General features: G+C 39.7%; 1 protein-coding gene across 1 annotated transcript; it reads right to left on the reverse strand.

Moving 5' to 3' along the window:
* Window positions 1–1,218: 1,218 nt before the first annotated feature.
* LOC117824624 (transcription factor 24-like) lies at window positions 1,219–17,972 on the reverse strand. Its single transcript, XM_034700159.1, has 4 exons — window positions 17,342–17,972; window positions 17,087–17,239; window positions 11,158–11,322; window positions 1,219–5,120 (listed from the first exon to the last, which is right to left on the reverse strand). Exons 1-4 carry the CDS (start codon window positions 17,516–17,518, stop codon window positions 4,980–4,982), a joined length of 636 nt encoding a protein of 211 aa, XP_034556050.1. The 5' UTR covers window positions 17,519–17,972; the 3' UTR covers window positions 1,219–4,979.
* Between the last annotated feature and the right edge of the window lie 1,371 nt (window positions 17,973–19,343).

Genomic DNA, 19,343 nt, shown 5'->3' on the forward strand with positions numbered 1-19,343 from the left:
CAACACGGTCTCAGCAGATGTGTGTCTAACTGAGTCTGGTCCTGCTGGAGGTTTCTGCCTGTTAAAGGAAGTTTGTCCTTGCCACTGTAACTTGCTAAATGCTGCAAAGTGCTCTGCTCATGGTGGATTAAGATGAGATCAACTGAGTCCTGTCTGTAAGATGGGACTGGATCTTACCTGTCTTGATGTTGGGTCTTTGTTAATAATAGAACTAGAGTACAGTCCTAGACCTGCTCTGTTTGGAAAGAGTCTGAGGAGAACATTTGTTGTTATTTGGTGCTTTATAAATAAAGATTGATTGAATGTCAAATAAGAAGTCTATTTTCAACCTGGTTCAAAAGATTTCACTTCACTAGCATATTAAAAACATCTCTCTGCTTGCTAGCCACAAGCCTCCTATGCTAAGATACATGTGTGTGAACATTTCAGGACCCATGAAGGAGAAAGAGCTGAACTTGCTAAATACTGCAAAGTGCTCTGCTCATGGTGGATTAAGATGAGATCAGACTATGCAACCTCTCCAAAGCTGCTTCAATCATAGTCATCAACCTGAAGTATTAAGACGTGACTGCATGTTGAAGAGGGACTAGTTCAAAGTGTGGAAGACGGGAGGTTTAGTGACACTGTACAGATTTTTACCTCTCAGATGTGTTTGTCAAATTCAAAGTGAAAAAGAAGAAAACACACACGTTGTTTTTGCAGATGTTTGACACAAAGTCAAAGGTTACATTCCTGTAATGAGAACTAAGTGATCACTACTGCAGAGATACAAAGTGATCGCATCGCAGCTGTGTTCCCGAAACAATCCCTCCCTGACTGCCCATCTGTCCATCCATCCTTTCACTCCTACACACACACACACATGCACACACACACACACACACACACACACACACACACACACACACACACACACACACACACACACACACACACGCTAACGACAAATACAAATATTGACTTTAAGCGGTACCACAAACATCCCGATAAAAGGATAAGACTCTAGAGAGGATGGTTTTTAGGGCTCTACAATATGAACCAAATTTTCCCCTCTCATGCCTTCCATCTCCTCCTCTGACAGTCTTTGAGAGCCGGAGGGGGAGAACAAAACCTGGATGATGCAGTTCTGTCACACATTTTACCTTGATCACAAAACTCTAACTTCAAGATGAATGATTGTTTTCAGAATCAACTCAAAGTTAATAATTGAATCAAACGTGCAGACCCTGATATGTTTTATTATTTCAACAGAGCACAAAGGTGAAGGAAACATTCTACAAACAGCACTCACACACTGCAGAGAGTTTGAAATCAAGATAAAAAGCTGCATGCTGCTCTCCGAAGGGTTGATTCGTATCATTAGTTATGTGAAGCCTTTTTACTTCCTTGTTTTAAAGCAGTTCCTGAAAACCTCACGTTTCACGCTCAGTTTACAAACGAGTACTTCAAACCAGTGTGAGATTTAATCTCTCTGTGTTTACACTGTCAATACAAGAAGCTGCAGAGATTCTTGACTCACAGTTTTCTGTGACTTTAAAAAGGCCACAGGTATCTTGGCTTTTAATGCACTGAGTATTCCTACAGATGGATAAGGGGAGCTGATTTTACCTTTAGCTGGTGGTTGAATTAAGCTTGGTCACTTATTATTACTTTCACCAAAAAACATGAGAAAAGTATTAAAATATATTCAACTGAGGCGTTGAATGTTCAACCTCTTTTTCTGTTTCTTTTGGTGTTGTGTTTGGAGGTAAATAAATAATCCTGCTTTAGTTTCCACTTCTCTTGACGGCCCTGTGAGGAGTTTTTAATAGATTTTAAAATAGTATCAGTCTTTTAGTGATGCCTCACCATGACGACATGGAGAAATTTGATTATCAGTGATAGGATTCAATATTTCTTTACACTTTACATTTTAATGTCTGTTTTCAGGTCAAATATTCTGTGCAAAAACCCAAATCAATATTTGGCTCTCTGCTTAAAGTGTCTCTGTTTGGAGATTTGACATAATGATTAGTCCTCATGTCTCATACTGGAGCAGGATCATCAAACAGACGTTCTACCAGTCAAAAGTTTGGAAACACCTTCTCACTCAAGGGTTTGTATTTATTGTAATGATTGTAAACACTGTAGATTAATACTGAAGACATCCAAACTATGAAAGAACATATATGGAATTATTGAATGAACCAAAAAGTGTTAACAAAGCAGAATCTGTTTTATATTTTAGATTCTGTAAAGTAGCCCCCTTTTTCCTTCATGACAGCTTTGCACACTCTTGGTATTCTCTCAGTCCGCTTCATGAAGTGGTCTCCTGGAATGGTTTCTAATGAACATGAGCCTTGTCAAGAGTTCATTTGTAGAATGACTTGCCTTCTTAATGTGTTTGAGACCATCAGTTGTGTTGTTCAGAGGTAGGGTTAGTACACAATGGATAGCCCTATTTGACTACTGTTGTAATCCAGATTATGGTATAACCAGATTATTTCATAGTTTTGATGTCTTCAGGATTAATCTACAATGTTGAAAATAATTAAAATCTGCTATTTGACACTGATGAGGGCTCCAAGGCTTCTCACTCTCACACACACGCAGCTCTACGTGTGTCTGCGTGTGTCAACGATCGCATAACTTACCTACAACTCATGGCCGGCGTATGATCCATACGCTGCATTTCTTCATGCACAACATGTTTCGACTGACTCGCTGTACTACGTCGTATACCAGCATGCTCTTAACTTATGTAAAACGTACCTATAACCTATGCGACGTACGCCATCGTACTCGCCAATTTTTTTATACGCTGGCTAAATCATTAAGGTGTGACAGGGCCATAAAACTGAATTCCTGCATTCTGGTGAATGTTTATGTGATCATTTCTGCAGGAAAAACACAATACTGTTGATTTATTTCTGTACTATTGATTACATTACAAAATTAACATAACATACTATAATTCACTATAAGGGCATACAGAGTGCACTTTTTGTTTCACATTGAATTCCCTGGAAGAGCAGCCAAAGGGCTTTTTGTATGTTCTATACATTAAAGGGGCATCCAGAGGGCACTTTGTCATTGGTTTACCACTGAGATATGAAGGTAGATATGTTGCAAAATGCACATGCTTGTAGACTTGATTTGAGAACCTGCAGAGAACTTGTATGTTTCCTTTTTCACTTGTAAAAAATATTCACACATATGTGAACTGAATTGGAAGTTACAGAAAAAAAAAAATACATGGTAGCTTGTGAAAAAAATGTGAACTTGTATTCTGAAAATTTTCGCTAGATTTATATTAACAACCACAACTCGGTGATTGCAACCTCTCAAATCGGTCCCTGTGACTTCACGAATGAACCTTTCGTTACTTTGCAATGTGAGAAAGCTCATTTGTGAAGTTACAGGAACCGATTTGAGAGGTTGTAATCACCGAGTGGTTGTAAATATCAATCTACACGTGTGAATGTTTTTTTGTGACTATATGAATATTTTTAAAAAGTGAAAATTTTCAAAATACAAGTTCACATTTTTTCCACAAGCTACCATGTATTTTTTTTTTCTATAACTTCAAATTCAATTCACGTGTGTGTGAATTTTTTTACAAGTGAAAAACATAGACTGTAAAAAATATGGACGTAGGATCCGTGACATCACCCATCTGTTTCTGAAGAGCTGTTTTGAGACCAATCGGCAGCGGCAGCCATATTGCTTCTGTCGAGCCAGTGTGACGTAAAGAGGCGGGCTTTGAGCCTCCTAGCCAACAGCTGCAGTGTTCCTGCAGGCAGCTGTGCCTCTCATTGGAAGACTAGTAATCTCAATATCTTCGAAATTACCAAATTAGAAAAAAATTCACCCCCCTCACAGTGAGAGGACATCGAGAAATTAGCTATTCAGACTACACTCATCTTTTGTACCAGGCTGTAAACATGTTTATTAATGCTGCAAAGATCGTCTTTTTCCCATTCATGTGTATGTGACTTCCGGTACTTCCGGAGCCAGCCTCAAGTGGATCCTCGATGAACTGCAGCTTTTAACACTTCCGCATTGACTCATATTTTTAGACCGGAGGTTGCCGCTTGGTGAAAAATGAAACATACAAGTTCACATTTTTGATCCACAAGTTCTCAAATCGTATTCTGCAGGTTCTCAAATCAAGTCTACAAGCTTGTGCATTTTGCAACATATCTACCTTCATACTGAGAGGGCACCAGAGAAGGCCTTCTTTAATGTTTGATCTACTACAGTGGAATCCAAGAGGGCACTTTAGTGGTTTCTTTTGGACATGAGACCACAAGGAGGGGCGATTGCCGTTCATAATTTGATGTTCCTACAAATCAACACATGACGTCATCACTCTGCATCCTGATGGAAGATGAACAAAGAAAAGTAGGATTAACAAGAAGGTCTGTGTTCTTTCATTTACTTTAACAACAATCGCACGCTTTGGTAAGAGACACATCTTTACTACAGGGATGGACGAAATTGGATTTTTGACAATATCCAATATTTTTGAACTCATTTTGACCAGTACTGAAAAAGACACACCTTTCTTTCATTTTAAAGAGCACAAAAAGTCTCTCAGAGAATTGACCTGAATACTCTCATTGGTTTTAGAAACAGACACCAAACAAAAGAAACGTTTCAATCTACCATAAAGGATAAATGTTGGGCAGTGAGGCTCGACGTGTTAACACTCCATGTCCAGTTGTCTATGGTGAAGCAAATATGAGAAGCATTAGTGAGGAGCTTATCTTCGAAACTGAAGACGAAGCTTTGCAGTTCAGGTGAGGCTACATCTGAGATTTAAGGCCGGTTGGTCTTAGTGAGGCTCCAGTTGAAGCTTGTATCTTCCACCTCGGTGAAGGGCTGGTTATTGAGAACAATGAATTCAGGGACTGTTTCTGTTTCCAACACTTCCCTCTTCATCGTAATGTGGCAGAACGATTCACATCAGAGTGGAGGTTACGTCTCTTGGTCTACCATCACTCTTTGGTTTCCTCTAAGGTGGAGGTCTGTGGGTGTGTCCCCTTCTGTCCAGGCGGTGGTGGCATCTGATTGGCTGGGACATTCGTCAGCAGGTTTCCCACGCTGCCACAGTAGAGCAGGGAACGCATGGGCCACTTCTGAGGAGAGAGACACGACAAGTGTTACTGTCAACCTAAACTTGTTTTATACAGCTGAGGAGGAGACTCTCCAAGTATAGGCTGTTTATATCTGGTGAAAATCTTGAGACGGTCATATATGCTTTTATCTCCTCTCGTTTGGACCACTGTAACTCACTGTATACATGTTGAAACTAACAGTCTGCAGCCCGACTCCTCACTAGAACCAAAAAGAGAGACCACATCACTCCTGTTTCAGCTTCATTGGCTCCAGATACATTTTAGAATTGATTTTAAGATTTTATCGTTGACTTTTAAAGACGCTCTGGACTTGCACCTTAGTACATATCTGATCTTGAGGTCCTTAGCTGCCGTCCCACAGTCGAGGCTGAGGACCAAAGGTTAGTGGGTCTTTTCTGTCAGAGCCTGACCCACTAGAAAAAACTCCCTGAGGAGAGGCAGATTCTCTATCGTCTCTTAAATCTCTTTTAAAAACACATTTTTAGCCCACAGCTGTTTCACAAGACCTGGGACCCCTGGATGGCCCATCTAGAGTCCGGTCAATACAATATTTAAATTATTGGTACTCGTACTTCTTCTGTGTTCAAATGTCAGCCACCTGTAGATGTGTGAGTAAGGTGTAAGGGGAAGATATGTATGTGTATGTTACATTGAAGATTATGGGTGCAACTCTCCTTGTCATGGCATGGTTTTGTTCTTTCTTTTTGTTCTTTGTTTTTGTTTTGTTGTTGTACTCTATGGTGTTTTGTAAACTGTTTGTCCGAATAAGAATGAAGAAAAATGAATAAACAGAATTTTCCCAAAAGAACCCCACATTTTTATTTTTGTGCTTTTACAGGAGATGTTACCTGAGCGTGTTTTAATTAGAGGTTTTAATTATTTTTTTAGGCAGTATCATTGGCAGCATTTTATATTTGTATCATTTTGATCTATATATATATATATATATATATATATATATATATATATATATATATATATATATATATATATATATATATATATATATGTTGTAGATATGCTTATTTTTTACCTCTTTAATTTTGATTTTAATTGCTAATAAGTTTAAAATAATTGTTACTTTATAGGCTCTTGTTTGCTTTATATATTTCTTTTGCACTGTCTACTCTGTTACTGTGACACTTGAATTTCCCTGTTGTGAGACGAGTAAAGGACTATCTTATCTTATCTTATCTTATCTTGATATATGGAGGGACGAGTCCATGTTGTACTTTAAACGTGATTCAAAGTATCTTAAAATCAATTCTAAAAACAACAGGGAGCTAATGTAAAGATGCTAAAGTGGGGGGATGTGGGAACATGTGTAGTTAAAAGCTGAGCTGCTGAATTTTGTCCAAACGGCAACCTACGGTCTCAAAATATGAAGCCCATGCGGAAATTTTATAAACTGCAATTCATTGAGCGTCCACTTGAGGCTGGCTGCAGAAACACCAGAAACCACATACACACCCATTCAAAGAAGACGACCTTTACAGCAGAAAAAAACATGTTTACAGCCTGGTTCAAAAAACAGCTTGGGTCTACATAGCTAATTTCTCTATCGGCACACAAACGGTCTCAAGTTACACAGATTTCCTCATTCATCAATCTTTTAGTAGAGCTGATCTGTGAGTAACTACTCACAGAATCTACACCTGCTCCCCACTGTGTGTAGCGCTTGTGTAAATGTAGGAATACACATAAATACTGCTTGTGACTGTTGGAAATTACAATTTTAATACGTACTGCTCTCTGTTATGTACACAATACTCAGATGCCTTTGAGACACGTCATTTAAACATGACAAAATATTAAAAATATATATATAGCATATTTTTACAACAAATAAGTTGTCAATTAAAGCTTTCAGATCTAGATTAGGTTTATTTAGAATGAACTACTAGAATGAACTACTTATTAAAAACCACACAGACTAACTGGAGCCTAATCTGACGAGGCCAACTAAAAGAAGCCACACCATACCTGCACATATACAGGTGCTCTCTGTGCTGGGATTCTTAGCCACAGGGACCTTCCAGTGGGAGATGGCAGATAGACCTAGAATCATCAATGAGCTGCATTTTACCGGCAGTACTTGCCGGCATTATTGAATTAAAGGTGACATATCATGCAAAATTGACTTTTTAATGGTTCTCTACCTGAAATATGTGTCCCTGGCATGTCTACAAACCCCCCGAGAATGAAAAAAATCCATTCTGCCCCTGTTTTGATTTCTCCACCTTTCTGTAAATGTGTGTGAAACCAGCCGTTTCAGACTTCATTTTTTTTGTTACGTAACAACAATATCCGGTCTGTCACAGAGTCAGAGCTCGGAGCTTGTTCAGCCCATAGACTGTATAAAATAATACTGAATCCCTCCTCCGTTTTTCATTACCTGCACAAATGTGTGCTAACAAGGAGCTTAGGAGGGAGGCATGCTAGTTGTAGGCTGTCTTAATAAACACAGAGGTCGGTTTTACTCCCCACGTCTGCAGATTTGAAGATCTAGTGGATGATTTTTATTTGTCATGGATAAGTGCTAGCGCTAATTAGCATAGCCACATAGCTATATGTTCATAGCTGTAGCTGTAGCTGTAGCTGTGTACCAAGACACACGTCGACATACTGACAAATAAAACAACAAGAAACACTAAATCTGTGACCAATCCTTCAGAAAGGTCCTGCTGCCTTTCTGACAGAGGTCGGTTTTACTCCCCACGTCTGCAGATTTGAAGATCTAGTGGATGATTTTTATTTATCATGGATAAGTGCTAGGGCTAGTTAGCATAGCCACATAGCTACATGTTCGTAGCTGTGTACCAAGACACACGTCTACATACTGATAAATAAAACAACAAGAAACACTAAATCTATGACCAATCGTTCAGAAAGGTCCTGCTACAGGCGCCTCTCCGTCAGGATCAGATTCAGAGGGTTGAATTAACGCGATCTCTGAGCAGCCGTGTATATTCAGCCAACATGTAAACATTAGATCAACGTGCTGGAGAGCCGAGGCACATCCACTTCCTGAGGGGGCGTGGTCAGAGAGAAAACAGAGTGTTCTGATGAGGAATGAATAAGAGGACTTTTCAGGCATGCCAAAATCTGATTTCAAAGTGTTTTTTTGAGCATAAACTTTAAAGACATGTTTTGGGGACCTCTTAGACCAATATATATTGATGAAAAAAGCGTGATATGTCCCCTTTAAGGCCGGAGTACATTCAATTCCCCTATGGAGCACGACGGCAAATCAAGGTAAAGGGGGGTTTAGGGCACTGACCAACATGCCAAATGTCATCGGTGCCATAGACTGCACACACATACACATCAAGGCTCCATTTGATGATGCATTTGCATACATAAAACCGGAAAAACTTCCATTCTGTGAATGTGCAGCTGATATGTGATGCAAACTGTGTCGCTCAACGTTGTGGCTCGGTGGCCCGGCGGGACGCATGAGCAGGAGAATGGAGCTGTTAGAGACGGCTGGCTTGTCGGTAAGAATGTAGTCTTCTATACAAATGCATGTGTTTTATATGTAGAGACTTAAAGCTGGGGTTGGTAGTCTCGGAAAACTAGCATGAATTTAAATGTAGCATTTCCTCATGACTCCGTCTAACCCCTCCCCTCCTCCCTCAGAGCTCCTCCAAAACGACGCCCCCCCGCTCACATGCACGAGCGCCGCTGACTTGCGACCATATGATGGTGACTGATTCAAAACCGGTCCTCACAATAACATTCTCATAGTGAAAGTTAAAAACACAAACAAACATGGCTGCTGTTAGCTACTCACAACTGTCATGCTAGCATTATCCAGTTGTACTGGTGACATGATATCAGGAGAAAAGTTATAACACATATATAATACTGTAACAGTTCTACTGTTTGTTAAACAGTGTTCAGCGTAGATCCTCTTAATTCCTACAGTGTTGACAGGTCAGTGAAGGCATCAGGAGAGGTGTAGAGTGTGTGAGCGGGAGAGAGGAGAGACAAGAGGAGAAGTTCTTCATTCATTTAAACATTGATTGTTGTTTTGTTGGTTGACGTGATCACGGCCGACAGTGACCGGTTATTAAAGATCAACGTGTTCACCAATCGGCTCGTCATCCCTACAGCGTCCGGACAGACGCTACAGTACATCTACATTTTCTGTAGGACTTACTGAATGTCATTCATTCTTCTGCTTGTCAGAGCCCCCGTGGTGAGAGCTTTTTAGACTCTGATCCGGACTACAGTCCTGAGCAAAGCACCTCATCGGGTCAGAGGGGACAGGCCCGAGGTCGAGCGAGAGGGGCAGTCAGTAGAGTCAGGGGAAGCAGCGACAGGAGACGGGGAAATGTACGAGCAGGAGGCGGGCAGAACGGCAGGACGGGATTTGAATGGTTTAAAATTTTGGCACCCAAAAAAGGCTGATTGGTTGGTGTTTTCCCAGGTTTACTCCGGCTGTAGATAGTGTCTTTTTTCACTCTTTTTTAAGAACACATTATGTATTGATCACCATCAGGACATAAAGATCATTTTAACCAGTATAACAAAAAGTGTATCTAAATCTGATTACCAACCCCAGCTTTAACATTTTATATCCATAGAAATTAAAATGTGCTTACTACATTCCACTTCACCCAAAATAATTTCAATCTCCGCCTCAGAGAAGTTCTTTTTTTGCTCTCTATCCTTCTTTTCTTGTGCCATGATTGCAGGGCAGGCCGACCAGATGCACAGGTCTGTGTCTTATATGGTGGTTATTTGCTATTCGTGGGAAGGGAATTATGCTAATTGATGATAACCTGGAGCGCGCTGTCAGTTCACGATGGGTTGTCATTCATGATCTTACACACGTGTTTACGTTCAAATCTGAGTTTCCCACGCCGTTCATGAATCCGGAGTGGAGTTTTAGTAGCGTGAGCTTTTATGTGCAAATCTACACATAGATTTACTCACGTTTCATTAATGAGACCCAGTGTACGGGGGTGGATTTTTTTATAATGCAACGGTTCAGAAGATATTAAGATTACAAGTTTTACCCAAATAAGGAGATGACTGTCTTGACTGACAGGCGGAAACACATGGCTGTTGGCTAGGAGGCTCAAACCCAGCCTCTTTACGTCACACTAAGTTTAGTTGAGTTCAGCATTTCCAATATGGCTGCTGCTGACGATTGGCTTCAAAACAGCGCTCAAGAACAGATGGGTGACGTCACAGATACTACCTCCATTATTTATACAGTCTATGGTCTTGTCCAGTCTGAAGGCGGTGGATGGACGTCTGGTTAAGACAGGTGAATAAAGTGATATAGTGAATTATAGTTGTCAGGACGGAAGGGAAAAAAAGCGTGAATGAGATTTTCTAGATCTTTTGATGAAATGATGAACTTTACCTTTGCTATATTTCTGAGGTGAAAAAAACAGGATTGGACAACTTTCTTCACTTGAGGTTCAAAGCACAAGTCCTGGGCAAAAATGACTCCACACATGATTTGCTGATTAATCTAGGTTTTAATGATCTGTGTTCTTCAGATTTTGTGTCATTGTGTGAAATATTCTAAAGTTTCCTGAGTGGGGACGAGTTGGACAGTGTTACTGAATCTCATGTGGAAGTCATCTTACATTTGAGATTGACTTTTTAATGTAGTGTGAGAAAAGGATCAAACCCTGATCAAAGGAATTGTGATAATCTCTAAAAAATAAAAAGGTGTCAAGTTTGCTGTAATTTCAAATGTTTCTTTTTGAATGAGTTAATAAAAAGGGAGCTGACCTTTGTATCCTGGTTCACCACTAGATGGCGCTGTAAGGCACTACGTTATACAAACTGTTCAAAGGGAAGTACATTTTGAATAACCTGCCATTTTCACAAGTGGGAAAGTCCCACATATTTGTCTTATCAGAACCAGCTTAACAACAGCGTGAGGTAATCCACAGCTGTTTCTACCTGTGCAAAGGAAATATGTATCTGTAACATTCTTGGCAACAACACACAACAACGTCCCGCCCCTTCAGAGAAACATGACATGTGTTACAGTAAACTGTTGGATCCTTACTTTAACTGGATGCAGGTATCCACCTGACCTGGCCGACAGGGAATGATCAGTCAGGGTCCCTCCCTGGTCCAGGGTCTCTGTTAGGTAAGCTATGTAGTTGGTAGCCAGAACCAGAACATCGAGTTTGGACAGCTTGGTGTCTGGAGGGACTGATGGAAGAGCAGCCTGTGGAAAGTAGACAAACTGAGGTCAACTCATTCTCAGCTCCACACTGAACTGTACTGTTAACATAATGTTCCATTTAAGGCTGCCGAAGTTAACGGCTGAATAACCAGTTCATGCTAAATCTCTATGAAGCTGCTATTTCTTTTTGACACACAGTTAATGCACACATGTAATGTGATCTTTAATATACAGTCTACGTATGTCTGTGATATGAACCCAGGCCCGCTGTAACAATCAGTCTAGAGTAGGGATGACCACAATTCATCGATTAGAGATTAAGTGATTGTTAAGAAATAACTCGATCACGCATTTTTGTTTTAAATTTTCCATCACGTGGAACAAACATCATGTGGTCTCATATTACACTCAGCTATCAGGGAGGTGTTTTAATTTAAAGCATGTTTCGTTGTGAATCAGCTGTTAAAGGTGTTGCACACAGCAGAGACGCTCAGCTGGCAGCTGCGGCTGTGCGTCAGGTCTCCACAAGTGCATTTTAAAGAGGATCAATACGCAACTGCTGCCAACAACGACACAGACACAGACACAAAGGTTGACAACTTTAAACAGGAAATTTCCCCACCTTTTAAATACAAAGCCAACAGACTGGTGGGAATTGCTAGTACACTATGTTTGCAGAGCAGCAACATCAGAGCCGTCTGAGCTTTTCTGCAGCTGGACTGATTATGACCCGGTTGCTCTCCCTGCTGACACCTGACTGAATACACATGTTTATTATTCTCAATAAGAACGAGTAGACAGAAAACTGGACTCTGTGAGTCTGAAGTACTTTTCTGTTAATATTATGAGGCTTCAAATTATAAGAATATGTCCGCAGAGAATATTTCTATGAGCCTGATCGTTGATAATCAGCGTGTTAAACATGTTGTACCTGTATTCAATGCCGTCAGTTATATGCATTTTGTTGTAGTAGAAAATATACAGTCCCTCCAGGATTTCGCGGGATTTTTTTGTGATTGTTGCGGCCCAAAAAGCCTGAATTTGCGACAGCTTTTTGAAAAAATTGCGGTGAAAGTTGCGATTTTTTTTTTTTTTGCTTTTTTCCCCCCAATAACATCTCAGGGGCAAGTAAATATGCTAAATTACAGTTGTTATTAGAAAGCATTCCTGATGTGGCCACTGACTGTATTTTGATTCTCTTGATTCACAGAAAAATGCCATGAAAGGTCTGTATTGCAAATTTACGACGGTCCCTGAATGCACCTAGCAGTGACAGAGGCACTTGACAGGCAGTTCACGCACTCTGAAATGAATCTGCATCTTTGTTGACTAGGAGTTGATCAAAACTTACTAAATGTGTCTGATGTTTCACCAAACTGGATTAAATCAAGCTGTAGACGCGGAGCTTTTTACGGTGATGGCGGCAACAACGTCAAACCTCAAATAGTAAACAGACGTCCCCCGGTTGTGTCTTTGTCACTAACGCACACCGGGGGTAAAAATCATCAATGAAGATGAGACAGATGCATGGAGGTGAAGAGAGCTGGTTCATGAAGTACACCTGCTGCAGGTAGAGACCAAGCGAACACTGAGCCCATCAATCTATAAATAACAAAGTTGTCATGGTCACTTGTCCTGCCTGCCGTCCCCTCTTTTCACCCGTTCTCTGTGCGTGTTTTATTGTTGAAAAGTGCCGATCAAGTGAGGACTTATGTTTATGTTCCTAGGAAGTGAAATTGATGACAAAACTGATGACGTACAGGGGCTGAGATTAAGGTAATTGGTCAAAGTTGCGAGAAAGTTGCGGTGATTGTATAAAATTGCAGGGCCGCGAAAAAATCGCGCTGATTGGTTGAATTTGCGTTGATAGTTGCGATCGCGAAATCGCAACTTCCTGGAGGGACTGAATATAATTTACAATGTATTTGGCCTTGTTTTTGACATAAGAATAATAATGATTTTTTTTTATTGATTAATCGATAATTGATCGTTAACATTTCCAAAAATCGATCATGGAAAATACTGAACATGTACATCCCTAGTCTAGAGGTGATAGAACTGAAATACCAAATAGCACCACAAGGTGGAGCCTCCTGTTTGTGTTCTTCATGTGAGACTCTGGCTGTTTTCGAAACGGCCTGCTACATACTACTTACTAATGTAGTAGACAGTAGGTACTGCCTACTACATACTGCGTTTGAATTTAGTCTGTAGTCTGACTGTTCTGTTCGATCTGTCATGCAGCACGCTGGGTCAGACATCACTGGATTTCCGGTTTCGAACAGCCGAAGTAAACATCAGCCAAGCCGATAGAGAAAATACTTAATTAGCATTCACTAATGATTTAACAGTTGAGAAGTGGTTAATATGGAATTTAATAACTTTCACAGCACCCCAAAACGGATCCCCCCTGTCAAAGAGAAGGAAAAAGAAAAAGCAGAACGAGCGCTGTGCATTGTGGGAAACAGTACGCGAGGCAGACTGGTCCGATGCATACTGTGAAATTTTTCCCAAATCAGCAGACATCTGAGGAGTTTTGGCATACTGCAGATTTTACTCTTGTTCACTTACTACATACTGAATTTAGGCCAAATCAGTACATACTGCTAGTTTCGAAAACAGCCTCTGTGTTGTTATGCTCTGACCATTGACTGTGATGAGTTGATGCAGGTTATGCCAACGTTCTCCTGCTCATGTATGATGAGGGAATATAGAAACATGGAGACGTGGCATTGTATGGTCCATGTTCAGTTCTGAGGAATAGACTGTCTTGTGGAAATCCCGATCCTGTTGTCTCTCTGATGCTAACCAGCTATCCTGGGGCTAACCACTATATGCAAACAAACCTCCTTGAGCAGAAATGGATAAAGAACCATCTTTTGAATGAAAGTTCATGTACTAAGTCCTGCTGGATGGTTCTCTCCACAAGACCAAAGTTATTTGTATTTACTGTTGATGTGAACTGAAGTTCCACCAGAGTAGTCGCTAAAACCACCAGCTAGCCAAGCTCTCAGCTCTCAGCTGGCGCTCCTTACGTGCCGAGCTCACGGCTGTTGCTCCTGACGCCTCTGTTACAAGCTATCCAGCGTGGGAACTGACCAGTGTAGGCTCCTTGTTGTACAGTGTGTGTGTTGTTGTGTTGAGTTGCTTTATAAAGCAGGATGTTTAGTTAACCTTTACAGGTGTAAACTTTGACACTTCATTGTGTTAGTGTTACTTTGGTATGTTCATCTCTGGTTGTTGCTTGTTGGGCTTGAGTTTGCCAGGCTATGTTCTTAGTTTATTTTGGGAGCGTGCAGAAACTTTGGTAACACTTTACAATAAGGGTCCCTTAATTAGCGTTAGTAAATGCATTATTAAGCATTAATTAACAGTTTAATAATAGTTTAATAACCGTTATAATGTATTACCTAACATTAACTAACACATTAGTTAATGCATTAATAAGCAGTTAATTAATGTCCACTGCTCAGAGTTAATTGATACATTATGAAGCATTAATAAAAGTTACAAAACTTAATTAGTTAACCATTAGTGAATGCTTTCTGGACCCTTATTGTAAAGTGTAACACATGCATCACTTAGGTAACACATTATAAATGCTAAACTGCCTCATAAGCATAAGCATAAGCGTGTGCATCACTTTTAAGTGTCCTCTGGAAACACTTCTGTTGTGTTGCTGTCTATTTGCAGCGCTTTTTTTAATGTGTAGTGCTGTTGTCTTTGCATCGCGTTTTCTAAATTCTGCTCATGTGTTGTCAAATTGATGAAGATGTTTTCTTAATTTGCTTGTGTTTTGTCTTTTTGCATGTGTTTTCTTAAGTTGCAGTGCTGTGAGCTCTCAGGGCCACCGTACTTCTCTGTGCCAGTTGAGATGTTATCTGTGATTATCTGTTTTATTCTAAATAAAATGTGTTAAATTCTTTATATGTGTTGCTTCAACTACATTTCAACTCATTTTGCTTCAGAGTATGTGTTACCTAAGAGATACATGTGTTACACTTTACAATAAGGGTCCAAAAAGCATTCACTAATGCTTAATTATGGTTAAGTAATGCTTATGAGGCAGTTTAGCATTTATAATGTGTTACTTAAGTGATGCATGTGTTACACTTTACAATAAGGGTCCAGAAAGCATTCACTAATGGTTAACTAATTAAGTTTTGTAACTTTTATTAATGCTTTATAATGTATTAATTAACTCTGAGCAGTGGACATTAATTAACTGCTTATTAATGCATTAGCTAATGTGTTAGTTAATGTTAGGTAATACATTATAACGATTATTAAACTATTATTAAACTGTTAATTAATGCTTAATAATGCATTAACTAACACTAATTAAGGGTCCCTTATTGTAAAGTGTTACCGAAACTTTGAGGTTAATCTGGAGAATCTTCTGGACAGTTTTTGTCATTGTTTTGGAATATTGCAATAATAATAACCATACATTTGCATACACAGGCATATTTGTCCATTTCCATGTTGCTAGGAGTATTAAAACATTGAAAATATCTCTTGAAGTTACATTTGAATGTGCGATTAATTCACAATTAATCACAAGTTACCTTTGGAAATGAAATCATGCGATTAATCACGTTAAGTAAAAGAATGAAATGAATCGTTTGACAGTATTAGTTTCAATATTTGCAAACAACAAAAATAGTTTTCTTTTTAAGAGTGGAGGCTTTTTCATGTCTTCATTGAAAGACAGGACAGTGGATGGAGTCAGAGACAGAGGAGAGCGTTGGGAATGTTGAAGATTTAAATTGTAGTTGTAGCTCCAGAATTGAAGTGAGTAGGTTTGCATCTTACATTTATTTTCACAATATTCATTCCTTTGTATAAATCTTCACATACACTACCAGTCAAAAGTTTGGAAACACCTTCTCATTCAAGGGTTTGTATTTATTGTAATTATTGTAAACACTGTAGATTAATACTGAAGACATCAAAAACTATGAAAGAACATATATGGAATTATTGAATGAACAAAAAAGTTTTAAACAAAGCAGAATCTGTTTTATATTTTAGATTCTGTAAAGTAGCCCCCTTTTTCCTTCATGACAGCTTTGCACACTCTTGGTATTCTCTCAGTCTGCTTCATGAAGTGGTCTCCTGGAATGGTTTCTAATTAACATGAGCCTTGTCAAGAGTTCATTTGTAGAATGACTTTCCTTCTTAATGTGTTTGAGACCATCAGTTGTGTTGTTCAGAGGTAGGGTTAGTACACAATGGATAGTCCTATTTGACTACTGTTGTAATCCAGATTATGGCAAAACCAGACTATTTCATAGTTTTGATGTCTTCAGTATTAATCTACAATGTTGAAAATAATGAACATAAATAAAAACCATTGAATGAGAAGGTGTGTCCAAACTTTTGACTGGTAGAGTACATCTTCAGAGAACAGTGAGAAAAACAAGACAGGCTCATCCTTATTAATGTTTGAAACCTGAGACAAGATATGAACAGGAAGTTTCAAAATAAAAGCTGAATAAATGTCAGTCATGAGTTTCAGTTGGTCTAAGTTTTAGGAAGAGCTCAGAGTCAAAGATAAACATGTTTCAACAAATGTAAACCTTTTGACATATCAAAGAATAGAAACCTTTGTTTATGTGTCGCAGAATTTTTTTGTGCACAAGTAAGATCTCCAAACATGATCGGACTTCAATGCACAAAAAGATACAACATTGAATCTTCTTCAGGTAATACCTCGATGTTAATGACAGCAGGAGAAGAGCAACAGTGAAAGATGAGTGTTAACTCAAAGATGGAGATAAATACTGAAGGTGTTGTTGTTTACCTGCAGGCTGTGAAAGGCCTGTCGCAGGTTCCGTATGCGGCTCCTTTCCCGCGCTGCATTCTCTGGTGAGTGCTGACTCCTGAGTGTCCTGGACTGGATCGGGGACCTACAACCAGACCCAAAGTTTGATCTGGACCCGCACATAGAGTGCACCTGCAGCAGAGGACATGTTAAGAGCAGAGCACTTTGTGTGATCTTGATACAGAATGATTAGAGACTCTCAGTTTGGAAACTGGACTTTCTGCTCAGACTCACCCACTTTCTCTGCTCACAGCTGCTGCGTGTGCCCTTCTTGTGTCCTCTCAGGTCTGCTGGGGTTTTGACTAAACCGTGCTGCTGCGTCTGTGGTTCAGCTGAGGAACTGGAGACCAGCTGGTGGTTTGCTGCAACTGACATGAGACCCTCCAGAGGATTTACCGCCATGGACGCCATAAAAATGATCAAGTAGAATCTCCTCACGACTGCTGTCCTAATTTGCTTTAGCTCATTTGCTTACAAAGAGCTTTCTTGTGGTGGAATTTGCACCTTATGTATCACACGGTCAGTATTTGTTAAATACGCTAAAGAGCATAAGGTCTGAGGTCATACTTCCATCTTATCTGAGTTAAAAGAGGCCTGAGAACAGCTGGAGGTTTGATCTCAAAGAAAGTCTTAGACTCTGTGCTCATCTTTCTGAAGCTGCTTCGTGAATCTCCAAGCTTCTCTTCAGAGTCCTCCGGCTCTCTTTGGTACCTTAAGTTCACCCAGATCCTTCAACAGTTCAAAAAACCCTTACAACCACTGGCTACCCCTGTGCATCATCGTCTATGCAGAGAATCCCTCCCAGTCTGACTCTCTCTCTCTCTCTCTCTCTCTCTTTCTCTCTCTCTCTCTCTCTCTCTCTCTCTCTCTGTCTCTCTCTCTCTCTATCTATCTCACTTGCTGTATCTCTGACTCGCTGCATCACTCTCTGCTTGTTTCCTTATCGGGTGAGGTAATGTGGGGAACTTCATGTGGTCCTTATCTCAACCGCCTGGTCGTCCTGATCCTCCCCTTGCTGTAAGGCTGCCAGGAAGATCAGGCAGTCAGTCAGGCCTGAGGGAGTGCAGCACTGGGAGGTGTCCCAAGCCGGGGCAATGGGGGGCTTGGGAAACTTAAAGTTATGCTAGCAACTGGACTCGGGTGGACTGGGAGCTTGGGGCACTGCGACATTGAACATTGCCAAAGAGAGGCGGAAGTGAACTTCAGTTTGTGGATGTTTTCTGCTAACACGGTGTCAGGACCATCCTGGTTTCCATTTTAACTTCAATTGATATCACATTTAGTAAGTTCAGGAAAACTGTCCGTTTGGAGAGCAATAGAGGCAAAAAGCAAAGACAGGATTGTAGATTCAGAACCATCAGCTTCCATCTTATAGCTGGGCAGCATTTTATTCATCTCTATAAACAGATCTCTGCATATCAGTGACAAGTTGGTGGCAAATGTGGTCTCTACTCTAAAGCAGAGTCTTAAGTAGCAAAGTCATTGGATGTAAAATGAAAAGGTATGTGTGTGTGTGTGTGTGTGTGTGTGTGTGTGTGTGTGTGTGTGTGTGTGTGTGTGTGTGTGTGTGTTTATAATAGTTTATATGAATGGCAGCCTACAGTGAAAAGGCGTTTTTTTGGACTGCAGGAACTTTACCCCTGAACTACGTGCGTTTCGACAGGTGGACCCATGGTCTAAATTTATTTCAGGGGTAGATAATCTCCCCCCTAAAATGCCCCTGCTAGGGGGGTAGTACTTTTCAAAGGTCCCAGGACTTTCAGGGGGCAGGGCCTGCAATGCTGAAAGTGTCTAAAGGTTTCCTCTGGTCTTCAGCAACTTTATTCTTTTTCTTCTTCTTGTATATTTTTGTGTGTATTATTATCATTATTATCTTATAATAAATATTACTATACTTGCTATTTATTTTGTATTATTACATATTATTATTATTATTTTCATTATTAATATTTATTATTATCATTATTTTGTTCTAATTATTATTACTATACATTATATTTATGTTTTATTACGCTCTATTCTTTATTATTATTATTATTATTATTATTATTATTATTAATATAATTATTATTATTATATGTGTGTATTGTTATTATCATTAGTATCTTATTATTATCATTAGTATCTTATTGTTATTATCATTATTATTATTTTTATTATTATTTTTATTATTGTATATACCAAGTTCTCAACCTGGCATATGGATTGTGGGTTTGGGGATGGGGGTTCTTCTTTT

This window comes from Notolabrus celidotus, chromosome 13, assembly GCF_009762535.1.
Source record: "Notolabrus celidotus isolate fNotCel1 chromosome 13, fNotCel1.pri, whole genome shotgun sequence".
Classification (NCBI taxonomy): Eukaryota; Metazoa; Chordata; class Actinopteri; order Labriformes; family Labridae; genus Notolabrus; species Notolabrus celidotus.